Below are 13,620 nucleotides of genomic sequence, written 5' to 3'. Positions count from 1 at the left end.
GGTGGTTGAGGCTATCTAAGAGGCTTGATGGGAGGCTCTGGTGGTGGGTAGAGCTAACTGTTGCTGTGGTGGTCAGAGCTCCGTAAAACTTTAATCCACTTGACTGTTGATGGGTGGGGCTGGGTTCCCTCCCTGTTGGTTGTTTGGCCTGAGGCAACCCAACACTGGAGCCTACCTGTGCTCTTTGGTGGGGTTAATGGCAGACTCTGGGAGGGCTCACACGAAGGAGTACTTCCCAGAATCTCCGCTGCCAGTGTCCTTGTCCCCACGGTGAAACAGAGCTAGCCCCCGCCTCTGCAGGAGACCCTCCAACACTAGCAGGTAGGTCTGGTTCAGTCTCCCCCAGGGTCACTGCTCCTTCCCCTGGGTCCCGATGCGCACAGTATTCCGTGTGCGCCCGCCAAGAGTGGGGTCTCTGTTTCCCCCAGTCCTGTCGAAGTCCTGCAATCAATTCCCACTAGGCTTCAAAGTCTGATTTTCTATGAATTCCTCCTCCCGTTGCCGGACCCCCAGGTTGGGAAGCCTGACGTGGGGCTCAGAACCTTCACTCCAGTGGGTGGAGTTCTGTGGTATAAGTGTTCGCCAGTCTGTGAGCCACCCACCCAGCAGTTATGGGATTTGATTTTACTCTGATTGCTCCCCTCCTACCGTCTCACTGTGGCTTCTCCTCTGTCCTTGGACGTGGGGTATCATCCTTGGTGAAGTCCAGTGTCTTCCTTTCGATGATTGTCCAGCAGCCAGTTGTGATTCTGGTGTTCTCGCAAGAGGGAGGGAGAGCACGTCCTTCTACTCCGCCATCTTGGTTAATCTCCCCAATGGTTATGTTATTTTTTAAATAGACTTTATTAGTTAGAGATGTATACTGACATATTTATGGGTAAAATGTTATAAGGGATTTGCTTTAAAACATTTCAGGAAAAAGAGTGGTGGGTGGGCAGGCCGATAGGGTATAGATGTAACCATATTGATAAAATATTGTTGAAACTAAGCCGTGGATAATGGGGTCTATTATTCTCTTCTTTCTACTTTTTGTTTATGTTTGAAATTTTCCATATTGAAAAGTTTAAAAAGACTAAATATAAAATTAACATAGAGTTATTGCAGAAAACTGAAAAACGGACAAAGACTAACGGGAAGAAAAGAACGTAATCCCATGAGCCAGACATATCTGCTGTTAACATTTATATCCTTCTGGTCTTTTTACCATGTATAAATGTGTACATACACATTAATTTAAAAAAAAAAAGAGGGCTTCCCTGGTGGCGCAGTGGTTGAGAGTCTGCCTGCCAGTGCAGGGGACACGGGTTCGAGCCCTGGTCTGGGGGGATCCCACATGCCGCGGAGCAGCTGGGCCCGTGAGCCGCAATTACTGAGCCTGCGCGTCTGGAGCCTGTGCTCTGCAACGGGAGAGGCCGCGATGGTGAGAGGCCCGCGCACCGCGATGAAGAGTGGCCCCCGCTTGCCGCAACTAGAGAAGGCCCTCGCGCAGAAACCAAGACCCAACACAGCCATAAATAAAATAAATAAATAAAAAAAAAAGAATGTTGAGGTCATTCAGTATCTAAATTTTCTAACTGACAGGTATGTTAACCTTTCAGTGTATCATGAATAATCATGGTCCTCATCGTCATTTCGGTGGTTCCATAGCATCTCAGTATACAGACGAATTACAACGTATTCAGTTGTTTCACTGTTACTGGGCTTTTAGGCGGTTTCTTATTTTTCACCACCATGAACATGAGTATCCTTACGGGTAAATGATTGTTCATATCCATATACAGATCTTTAGCCCTTGTTCCTAGAAGTAGAATCGTTGGGTTGCAGGGTACGTACAGGGTACAATTGGATACAAATTTCAAGTGACCCTTCAGAAAGGTGGTACCATGTTGTACCTGCACCAGCAGTAAGTGGGAATGCCTGTTTTTCTGTACTTGCAAGGCCAGAAGATAGACTGGTGCAGAGCAGTGATGAGTACACAGGAGTGATGAAGTGTAATTGCTGTACAGAGGCATCTCTGGTACTTACATTGGGTGCATTATTGCCCGGTGTGGTGGGGAAGGGAGGGTTAGTTGCAGTGGGCATCAGCATGGACACATAGCTTATGTTGTATCAGTGAAGGGGCTGCGGGCTTACGTAGCACCCCAGTGTCTCTGGTCCTTCAGGGGAATCCTTGATCTGGCCCAGAGCCCGTGGCTTCAGGTCAGTGGCGCATATTGTGCCAGTTACTCTCTCATTTCTACATTGTCATGTCTCTTGGGCAGTTTCCATAGATACTTGGGCTGTGTTCCTTAATCTATGTGTCTGTGTAGATAAGATCACCAGGAAGGCCTCCTCATGAATCATCTTTGAAGCCCAGCTTATCTTCCAACACTCTCAGCCTTGTTTCAGTACCTTTGGGTTTATCTTGGTATTAACACTTTGATAATCAATCTTGTTTATTGCAAAATCTATATAGTGTTTAAAATTTGAGGCTTTCATAAAACGGTTGTTTAACATTTATCCGGGAACTACCAATTTATATTTATGTCAGTGTTCGTGTTCTGTATTCCATATGATTGCCTTGTTCTGTCCCATCAGCCAGTGGTATAGGCTGTCAGAGGACAGGATCCTGAAACTAGCTTTTTGTGTAAGAGACTCTAACTTAATAGTGAGCTTTTCTTTAGAATCTTGGTTCAAGTATAGAGTTTAATGTAGTCAAACAGTTAATTCAGAGGCAAATCAACAAGGAACCTAGAAAATAGTAGCCAAAATATAGTATTAAAAATACAATAAAATGCTTCCCACGTTCTTTTTAAGGAAATTAGGTCCTAATGAAAACAGCTTTGAACTTAATTGTCTGTGTGTTATTTTGTAGTAATCAAGCTTTTATCCCTTTGACACATCCCTGAAGGGTGTCTGAAGTCGGCCATCAGAATCGTCAGACACAGCTTAGCCCCCATGGATTTCCCATCTAGCGTGTGAACGTTTGTAAGAGTGAAAGAAATGATTATAAGCACACATACCCCCAGGATCATTTGTTATTACATCACACGACTGCCTCCTTTTGCAAAACTTAAAACAAAATGTGTAGGAGCCCCCAGATTAGAGAGCTATCACTCAGAGAAGAGTTTATTTTTGTAATCTTTTTTTGGGTGTACTTGATGATTTTTTTTTCTTTTTAAAAATGTAAATTTGGGACTTCCCTGGTGGCGCAGTGATTAAGAATCCGCCTGCCAATGCAGGGGACACGGGTTCGAGCCCTGGTCTGGGAGGATCCCACGTGCCGCGGAGCAACTAAGCCCGTGTGCCACAACTACTGAGCCTGTGCTCTAGAGCCTGTGCTCCGCAACAAGAGAAGCCCCCGCTCAACGCCACTAGAGAAAGCTCACGCGCAGCAACAAAGACCCAATGCAGCCAAAAATAAATTAATTAATTTTTTAAAAAAATGTAAATTTGCCTGAAGTTCTCTTCCAGGGCTTGCCCTGAATCTTCCCCATTTACCCACTGTTTCCGAGCCCTTGCTGTGCACCTGGCTAGACTCTGCCCCATGTGCTAGGGAGGAAGGAACCTACTGTGAAGGGCTGAGATGTATGAGGCCCATTTTCTGCTTAACTCCATTTACACCTCAGAATGATATCGCGGTGTTACTAGTATCTGCATTTTTAAGGAGGGGGAAAAAAGCAGATTTTGAAAAGTTCAGTAGCTTGACCGAGATCTCACAGGGAAGAAGTGGCAGCCGTAGCCTTGACATCAGGGGCTGTACGTCCCTCTGGAGCAGAGATGTTTGGGGAGCAGCTGGGTACCGGTTGGATTGTGCAAATCTTGAATCTGAGTTTGTGTCAGCGTTTGGAGGAAGCCGGCAATGACAGGTTGGGGGCATCATTGCCTTTCAGTCCTCATTGTACCAGGGCCAACCGTAATCAGCGATGCCTCCCCTTGCTCAGTAAAGCTATACTTTGATTCTTTTTCAGTGTAAGAGAATGGAAATTATAGGGTTCTAAAGAAATTTAAATGGACTAAAAAGGTTTTAGTGCCTTTTATTTCTCCCTATATTAGTTTCCTAACGCTGCTCTAACAAAGTACCAAAAACTAGGTGACTGAGAACAACAGGAATGTATTATCTTACAGTTCTGGAGGCTAGAAGTCTAAAATCAAGGTGTCAGCAGGCTTGGTTTCTCCCCAGGGCTCTGAGAGAGAATCTATTCATTGCCTCTCTCCTATCTTCTGCAGTCTTTGCTCTTCCTTGGCTTGTAGATGCATCACTCTGATCTCTGACTTCATTTTCACATGGTGTTCTCGTGTGTGTGTGCGTCTGCGTCCAAATTTCCCCTTTTTATAAAGACACCAGTGATACTGGATTATGGCCTCATTTAAAATTCAACCCATTGTGCTGTCAGTAATCATAGTGCCAATATGGTACCCACGGTCCTCCTGTGCTTGACCTGAAGACAGGATTGGATTCTCCATTGTCCAGATGCTCCAGGGCCTCAATGTTGCTTTCTTGATTTTGGGGTCATTTGACAGAACTACCCACAGCCAAGTCTCTGCCACCCGAGCAGGCTAGGGTGGGGGAAAAAAAGAGATTCTGAGCTTTTTATTACTTTATTACTTGGTGCAAAAATTATAAGCCCTTCGTGACATCCAGTAATTGTTTTCCATTATTTGAGACATTGAGGGGTACTCTCCGTCTTATTCTTTTTTATCAGCAAAGCAAGAACACGAGCATGCGTTCTAAACAAAGAGCAGCTTTCAAGCAGGGAATTTGTGGTCTTCCAAGTTACCCCTTCTCTGGGAAGCATCCTTTGCTGGAGAACAATAGACATTAGTCACAGTCTGTTAATTCCCCCTCTTTCCCAGGAGGAGGAGATTGCGTCCACAGCACTGTTGGGGAGTTTCAGAGCCTATGTTAGAGTTTTCCATAAGGAGCTTCTGTAACACCAAAGGAGGCGTTCTAGGCGACCTCAAGAAGGGGGTCTCTTAGTTTATCCAGGCCTTCGCCCTCCCCACCCCCACCAAAGTATTACTTCCCTTGGGGCCAGGGAGTGAGGGGCAGGTCTGTGGGAAGAGCCATTCTCACTGTGCGTGTGTGTCGTGCAGACACCAGCTGGAGACACCGGGACATTACTCTCATCTGGCTGCATTCTACGAGGACAAGAAGGGGGTGCTCCACGCCAGTCCGGGGAGAGGTGGCAGCCTGCCCCCTGTCTACTGGCTGCCTTCCATCCACCGATACATGTACCCCGAGATGAAGGTAGGTCAGCCAAACTCTCTCACAGCCCCGGACTTAGGTCTGGGGACAGCAGTTGTTGATTATTGTTTTAATGAATAAGGAAATTGTGTCTTGGGCTGATGCCCAAAGTCTGCTTTTGATAGAATAGGATTGTAACCTAAGCATTTGATTCTTTTAAAACATAAGGCAAGTTATCTTAAACTAATATGCTTTCTAATACTTCTATTATCATTGATAGGCCAGTTGTGGTGGACTCCAGGGGGGATGAGGTGGACCTGATTCTAGTGATTGCTTCAGGTAGTTTAAAGGCAGACATTTGAACTAAAGATGAAGAGTTTGAGCAGTTAAGATATTTCTTAGTGACAGTAGTTTTGGTTTTCCTTTATTGTGTATTTTTTTCTGAAGTACTTTGTAAATACTAGAATATGTTTATTTACCATTAACAAAACACCCAGCCAAGTGTTAGGCGTTGGGAAGGTACAAAGATCACTCCTCCTCCTCCTCCTTTTTCCCCCATCCCCCCTCCTCCATCGTCCTCTTCCTCCTTCCCATCTCCCGTCCCCTACAGGTGGTCGCAAGATACTTCAGTGGAAATTTCAGGCTCCCTGGTAGAGAAATTATGCCGTGAGTTCTAGAGAACTCTGGGAAGGCATCTTGGAAGAGGAGTTGGTCCTTGAAGTATTTGGCTGGGGGAAAGTGAGGGAAGCTAGTTCCAGACTGAGGGAAGGCATGAGCAACAGTGGGGACCAGGGTCCATCACTTTGTCAGCACCTGCTGTGAGTTAGACATTCTGCTGGCTATTTATCAGCACCTGTTGCAGCACTCTTTAAAGTGGATTTTTTTTTTTTTAAATCCATGTTTTACAGATAAACCAGTTGAGGTTTATAAAGGTTCAGTGACTTGGTTAAGGCCTTATAGCTAGTAGGAGATAGAGCCAGGATGTAAACACAGGCCTGATGCCAAGGCCAGTGCTCACTCCTTACCCCACTCCACTGCCTTTGTGAGGTCGTGGGCGTGAGAAAGCACAGGGCAAGTTCATGGGATGTGAGCAGAATAGCTTGACTGGGATTGAATTTCCACGTCAGCTGGCCAGGAGAGAAAGGATTGGAACAATAGGTTGGAATCCGATTGTAGAGAATCTTAGATACTAGACCATGGAATTTGAACCTGAATAAGTACCAGTTAGGGTCTTGTTAGGAAAACACAAACTATGTCAGATATGTCAATACAGGGAATTGGTAATACAGGAGTTGGAAAACCAAAGGCACAGAAAGGTAACAAGATAACCTAAACACTAGAAATACAGACAGTGGCTACCACCCTATATTAGTTTTATCTGTTGCTGCATCACAAATTGCCCCCAAATTAATGGTTTAAAACAGTACATATTTGTTTCTGTGAGTCAGGGATCCAGGCCTGGCTTAGCTGGGTCCTCTGCTTCATGGTCTCTCATGAGATTGCAGTCAAGGTTGGGGTCTTATCTGAAGGCTTGACTGGGGAAATATCCACTTCTGAGCTCACGTGGTTGTTGGAAGGATTGAGTTCCTTGAGGGCTGTTGGACTGAGCGCCTTGCGGACTATTTGTTGCCCCCAGTGGGTCTCTCCGACATGATGGCTTGCTTCAACAAAGCCAACAAGTGAAAAAGACTGTTAGCGAGATGCAAGTCATCATCCTTTGTACCTAACTGTGGAAGTCACAGCCCTGCAATGTTGCCGTATTCTGGTGGTTAAAAGCAAGTTACTCAAGAGGAAGAGGGAGTTGCATAAGGCCATAAACACCCATAGGTGGGGGGCGTCCCTGGGGGTTTGGAGGCTGCCTGCCACGTGCTCCCGGGGCTGGAGTAACAAAGAGGGGAAAGTGACATTATCAAAACCGCAGGAGCTGGGGGAGGGGCCCTGCACAGCTGGCGCTCAGACCGCTGGCACTGTGCACCTGCAACGTGTTAAGAAATTTTAAATACATAGTTCGGTGAATTTTTTACAAAGTGAACACATAAAGAAAAATTTCAAATAAGCTTATAAAGTAGAGGTCAGATTTAAGACTGTTACAGAGGAAAAAAAAAAAAAAACTGGAAAGTGAGAGGAAGGCAGGATCGCAGTCTCTCTGAGAGGCCCAACAGTGGCTGGTAAATGTTCCCCCAGGGAAATGGGAAAGTGGGAGAGAGACAGAAATGGGGGGACTGAGCCCCAGGAGCAGATGAATTTCCTAGGGGGATACAGGTGAAAGGTGAGGGACGAAGCGTGAACCCCGAGGGGCCTGCCAGCAATGGTGAAGGAACAGGAAGAGGAGAGTGTACCTGGCATGAAAGGGCAGAGGGAAAACAGAGGTGGGAACTGTGCAAGTCAAGAGAAGAAGCTACAAGGCCGCGAGAAGGGAAATGGCTTGAAGCGAAAGCAGGAGAAATGTCAGTGGCGCTGTGCAGCTGGACAGGAGAAGGGTCGAGGCGCAGCCTGCGGGGCTGCCTCTCTCCGAAGTGAGGAGGGCCCCTCGCGGGGCCCAGGAGGGGCTGCTTCTCGTACCTGCAGGCCTCCGCACGCCCTCCTGCAGTCCCCCGCCCCCCCACCCCCCCATCGCGGCTCATATCAGCCTGGCCTTTACGGGCTTGTGCACCCGCCTCTGCCGCCAGCCTGTAAACTGTGCCAGGGCAGGGCCTGGCCTTCTGTTCATTGTGGGAACCAGACTGCTTAGCTCAGGGCACAAAGCGAGCACGTGGGAAATGCTTCTTGCCAGAAGGCACACGTGTCCATGAATGAATGAATAAATAAGTACAGGCAGAATTGAGGACTGATGGTTTACTCTAGGATTCTAGGGCCCAGGACACATTTGGACAAAACCCTGCCAGGCCTTCGTGCAGGAGAAGCACACGTTTAGGGCGTGAAGATAAGCAGAGTGGGCGCTGAGAAGAACCTGAGGGGCTTTGGCCCTGTTCTGTCTGGTTGGCGGGTGGAGGCCGGCGGGGGCTGAGGTGGAACAGTCAGGAGGAGGGAGGGAAGCAGAGGATGCGAGGCTTTCACGAGAGAGTGTGATTGGAGGCAGTGACCAGCCGTGGTCTCGCGCTGCCCCTCCTCCCGGAGAGTTGAGACGTGGTGGCAAAGGAGTGGCAGAGGGCAGGCGGGGCCCCTCAGGGGGACAGCCCTTCCGCAGGCATGGGGCAGGGGGTGGCTGTGGTGCGGGGCGATGCCTTGGGTAGGGAAGCCCTCTCCCGGGTGGCCCCGGAGGAGGCGGGCTGGTGGAGCGCTGCGGCCACCCCGGCGCTCGGGTGGCGGTGCCCCAGAGGGCTGCCAGGTGTCACACCCAGCGCGCGGCCTTGGTGCCGGTGGCACCTGCCTCCAGAAGTGCTCTCACCTGCATCCCGAACGGCTGAAGAGCAGTATCACTTCTGATGCTTTAGCATGAAGTGACCTTCCAGAAGGCTCACAAAGCACCTGGCTTGAAGCCTCATGTCTCGTCGGCGACAGTTGTTGCTGCTGCATGTGGCTTTTCCCACGTGCCAAGGGTTCCACACGGTTTTTCTCAAATGGTCCTTCTAGCCAGACGAAGGATGGGACAGTGGTCTCCCTATTTTACAGATGAGGAAAGAGAGCCCGAAATGTTGGCTGGCTTTCCCGAGGCTTCCCTGTGAGTAAAGGGCAGGGCAGGACTGGCCCCCAGCTTTCCCTGGGTCAGAGCTCGAGCTCTTGACCCCGGGATACGCCTTGGCGGCAGGGTCCCGGGAGGCGACCCTCAGGGTTGAGGGCTCCTCGCATCCAGCACTGAGAGGAGGTGGGTGTGGGGTTAGGTGCAGGGGCTTGTGTCAGGGAGCCCCGTGGGGTAGCCCGTCATCTGTGCCCGTCACCTCGCACGGGAGCCGGGTGCCTGTACGTTTGGGGTCTCACCCGGGACTTGCCCGCACGTCACCTCGCACGGGAGCCGGGTGCCTGTACGTTTGGGGTCTCACCCGGGACTTGCCCGCACGTCACCTCGCACGGGAGCCGGGTCCCTGTACGTTTGGGGTCTCACCCGGGACTTGCCCGCACGTCACCTCGCACGGGAGCCGGGTGCCTGTACGTTTGGGGTCTCACCCGGGACTTGCCCGCACGTCACCTCGCACGGGAGCCGGGTCCCTGTACGTTTGGGGTCTCACCCGGGACTTGCCCGCACGTCACCTCGCACGGGAGCCGGGTGCCTGTACGTTTGGGGTCTCACCCGGGACTTGCCCGCACGTCACCTCGCACGGGAGCCGGGTGCCTGTACGTTTGGGGTCTCACCCGGGACTTGCCCGCACGTCACCTCGCACGGGAGCCGGGTGCCTGTACGTTTGGGGTCTCACCCGGGACTTGCCCGCACGTCACCTCGCACGGGAGCCGGGTGCCTGTGCGTTTGGGGTCTCACCCGGGACTTGCCCGCACGTCACCTCGCACGGGAGCCGGGTGCCTGTGCGTTTGGGGTCTCACCCGGGACTTGCCCGCACGTCACCTCGCACGGGAGCCGGGTGCCTGTGCGTTTGGGGTCTCACCCGGGACTGTCAGCGCATCCTTTTCTTCCTTCCGGTGCTCAGTCATGTTGGGAGCTGAACTTTCTCACTGAGGTGTCGGTCACCTCGGAGAGACTCTCCGAAGTTACGTCCAGCTTCGCTTCCTCTGCACCGCTTCCCCCGGGGAAAGTAGTTTAATGATCCCTAAACTCACACTTCGGTGTATCAGGGGAGCTGTTGAATGATGGACCTCTAGTTTAAAGATAAGACTTTCAAAGTGAAAAATACCGTTTTACGTGGAAGTAACCGTCCCTTATTGTATCTGTTTGGTGGTACCTTGTTTTTTTTGTTGTCGTTGTTGGCCAGGGAAGGGGTGGTTAGCACACACCTGTATTGAATATTTTTTGCAATATTTCTAACAGGCGATTCCCCTCCCACCCCCTTTTAATTTTTTCAGATCACACACCCAGCTGGCTGCATGTCTCAGTTTATTAAGTTCTTTGGGGAGCAGATCCTCATCCTTTGGAAATTTGCCTTACTTCGAAAGCGCATTTTGATATTTTCTCCCCCTCCAGTGGGCGTCGTATGCTATAGAGGTAACTAGAAGCCAAAGTCAGGGACTCTTCCCAAGTTCTCTGCAACAGAAGCTGCCCCAGTCTTTCCAGTGTTGACCAAGGCCAGAAGCGATTGAGCCAGATCAGGACCTCAGGGGTTTTAGGCTCGGGGGTGACACGGTTGGATTAGTATTGTAGAATGTGGACTCTGGCGGTACGGAAGACGATCGGGTAACACGTCAGTAGTCTGGTGAGGGAGAAGGGTCTGGATTAAAGCAGAGAGGATGGATGCTTGATATGTTTAAGAGAGAAACCTGACAAAGTCTGGCGTCTGGGTTGTAAGGTGCTGATGTATGTGAGGTAACGGAGGAAGAATCTAGGATGCCGAGGACGGTGAGGCCACCAGGCGGGGGACCGAGGAGGAGCAGGTGAGGGGCAGCGTGACAGAGTTACCTTGGACGTGACGAGCTGCTGCTCTGAGGCCTTCTCGAGCGGTACTCTAGGCACTGCTACAGTTGGGTCAGGACCTTGGGGGACAGGCTGGGCCAGGGAGACAGACCTGGGGGTGGCACAGGGGCCGAGCTGACAGCCGGGGGCGGGGGGGTGACGTCATTTGGGGAGAAAGTGAGGAGGGACGTGCCAGCGTGTAAGATGTGGGCCCGCGAGGTGAGCCAGTGAAGGCGGAAGGCAGAGGGGGTGTAGGCGTGCAGTCAGAAGAGGGGAGGGGACCAGGAGACGCGGGGCTCGCGGTGGGTAAGAGTTCTGAGAAGGGAGAGGGTCACCAGCGCCAAATGCTAAGCAGGACCTCGAGAGACGAAGACTGAAACGTGTCCGTTGGGTTTGAGCGCCTTGGTGGAGCTGACGGCTCCGAGAAGCTGGCCCAGGCTGGGAGGGAGGGGCCGGCAGGCTGGGAGGCAGGGGCCGCAGGCTGGGAGGGAGGGGCCGGCAGGCTGGGAGGGAGGGGCCGGCAGGCTGGGAGGGAGGGGGCGGCAGGCTGGGAGGCAGGGGCCGCAGGCTGGGAGGGAGGGGCCGGCAGGCTGGGAGGCAGGGGCCGCAGGCTGGGAGGCAGGGGCCGGCAGGCTGGGAGGCAGGGGCCGCAGGGGCCCGGGCGGCCTCACCCCCGCTGTCCCCGCAGTGTACTGCTGCTGCTGCCTGGCCAACGTCTCCCTGCCGGGCATCGGGGGCACCGTTCCCGAGTCCAAGCCTTTCTTCTATGTGAACGTGGCCGACATCCAGAGCCTGGAGGTGGAGGTGTCCTACGTGGCCTGTGAGTACGGGGCCCGCCCCATCCTGCCCGCACGTCGCTGGCGGGGTCGCTCGGGGCCCTGCTTCCCCGGCAGGGTCGGGCTGGTTCCCTGTCGGGCCGTCCTCCGGGGTCCTGCCGCCTGAACCCCAGCTCCCGCAGGCACCACCGAGAAGATTTTTGAGGAGAAGCGGGAGCTGTACGACGTCTACGTGGACAACCAGAACGTGAAGACGCACCACGACCACCTGCAGCCGCTGCTGAAGATCAACAGTGCCGACCGGGAGAAGTACCGGCGGCTCAACGAGCAGAGGTGGATTAGAGCCCGGGGCTGGGGTGCCGCCCTTGTCGGGACAGCCGGGGGGCTCGCGTCAAGCCCGCCTGCCGCCCCTTCCCTCTGGGCACATTTCTGCCCCTCTGCCGGGAGCCGGGGTTGAGGAAGCTCCCAGCATATAGTGATGGGCAGCAGGCATGTGTGGGGTGACTCCTTTCTGGCGGCCTCTGGAATCTGTGAAGGCCGAGGAAGCGTGTGGGTATCAGTGGCGAAATAAATGGCCTCATCACGTCATCCCTATTTTATGACAGTGAGGAAAGGTGGTCACTTGAGTGGGATTACACGGGGCAGAACCAGCCCTGGACTCCAAGCCCTGTTTATCTTTGCTGCTGCCACTCTCCCTGCCTTTGGACGGGGGCCAGGGTGCGTGTGTCGCTCTGGATCAGCCTCCTTCCTGGGAGGCGGTGGCCCGTGCAGATGCCTGGCCGGTGACCTAGCCCATTGCTGGGGTCCTTGTAGCTGCGCCAGAGGCTGACGGTCGTCTCCTCCCCGGCAGGCAGATGCTGTTGTATTCCCAGGAGGTAGAAGAAGATTATAACCCTTGTGAAGAGGACCTCTTTGTGCTGTAAGTCGGCCCAGGCAGCGGTCGTGGGCCTCCCCGTGGGTCCCTTAGCACTAACGGCTTTAGCCTGGATCCCTCCCGTGTTACCTGCTGCAGCCCAAGGATGCCCTTTATTGCCACCAAGGGCACTTCAAGCTGGGCTCCACACAGAGTCAACCTGAGCCCCAAAATGCTGTTAGGGGGACCCAGAAAAGTTAAAGCAGCAGGGGAAGGTTATTAAGAGAAAATGGGAGTCCCCGCAGTTGTCTTCCTGTTGGGCACTTACATCCAGATGTCTGCTGCATAGGAGCTCTGTGTGTCCCTCAGGATGCAGGGACTTCTCATTCCATTGCCTCCTTTGAGTAGAGCAGTTCCTTGTACTGAGTATTGTGGGATAATCAGAAACTTAACTCTTGAATTGAAAGACATTTCTTTCCTTCAGAGCTGTTGGTGGTCAGGGTGGGAGCCATGGCCTTTATACCTCGTAGCACTGATCTCATTCATAAGCAGCTGTGTGAAATAGTACTCAGTGATAAGAACAGAATTGTAATTGAACCAGAAACAATTTTCCCAGCTTCCGGCTTGGTCTTCCTACCCCGCCTCCTGGGATGGGGGTGGGGAATAGCACTTGCAGTTAGAACTGTTTCTGGCTTTGATATTGGCTTTGATAATTCAACAAAGGTGCAGTACTTTGATTCTAATAAAGTGTACTTTCTAATGCATACATGCTGTTTAGCTGTAAAAGTATCTGGGAACTGAGCAGAGAACCAGCAGTCTCATCAAGGCTTGACACAGTCTATTGAATCTGAAATTCCAGAGCGCCCAGAGCTGCTTTGGGCACTAGGCACCTTGCTCTATGCAACACAGCTGAAAAGTCTAGACAGTTAATGCCTTTTCTGACTACAGTTCATATATTCATACAGTACTGTAAGTTCGTGACATTCAAATCATGCTCTGTGCATAATTAAAACAAAAAAAGCAATCGAAAGAACCCAGCTGCGTACAGATGGTGGTGAGCTATGGCGTTATCGGTACCTCCAGGCTGACTCCCCTTCCTCCTTCACTGCCCGCTCCGGCACGGCTGGCTTCAAGTTGCCCCGTGCCCGCCCCGGTGCCTCTGAGCTCCACCTTTTCTGTGTGGGTACCTCAGGGGCTGGAGAGCCAATTCAGAGCCCTTCTCTGCCTCTAGGAAGGCTCACCTCCTGCTGCCGGCTCTGATTACCCATCCAGGGCTTTGAAGGTGAATTTCACTTTCTCACATTAAGTCTTGACCTCAGAACTGCAT

The 13,620-nt window shown here is 51.9% G+C and overlaps 1 protein-coding gene across 1 annotated transcript in view; it reads left to right on the top strand.

Moving 5' to 3' along the window:
• DENND11 (DENN domain containing 11) overlaps positions 1–13,620 on the top strand; it is a 54,660-nt gene that overhangs the window by 35,134 nt on the left and 5,906 nt on the right. The window contains exons 4-8 of the mRNA XM_061198113.1: positions 5,077–5,230; positions 10,121–10,259; positions 11,353–11,484; positions 11,623–11,773; positions 12,291–12,359. Coding sequence (XP_061054096.1) covers positions 5,077–5,230; positions 10,121–10,259; positions 11,353–11,484; positions 11,623–11,773; positions 12,291–12,359 — 645 coding nt within the window. The remainder of the gene's footprint in view (positions 1–5,076; positions 5,231–10,120; positions 10,260–11,352; positions 11,485–11,622; positions 11,774–12,290; positions 12,360–13,620) is intronic.

Source organism: Eubalaena glacialis, chromosome 8 (genome assembly GCF_028564815.1).
Source record: "Eubalaena glacialis isolate mEubGla1 chromosome 8, mEubGla1.1.hap2.+ XY, whole genome shotgun sequence".
NCBI classification, from domain to species: domain Eukaryota; kingdom Metazoa; phylum Chordata; class Mammalia; order Artiodactyla; family Balaenidae; genus Eubalaena; species Eubalaena glacialis.
Note: the sequence above shows the minus strand (reverse complement) of the source record. Positions and strands in the feature narration are given on the sequence as shown.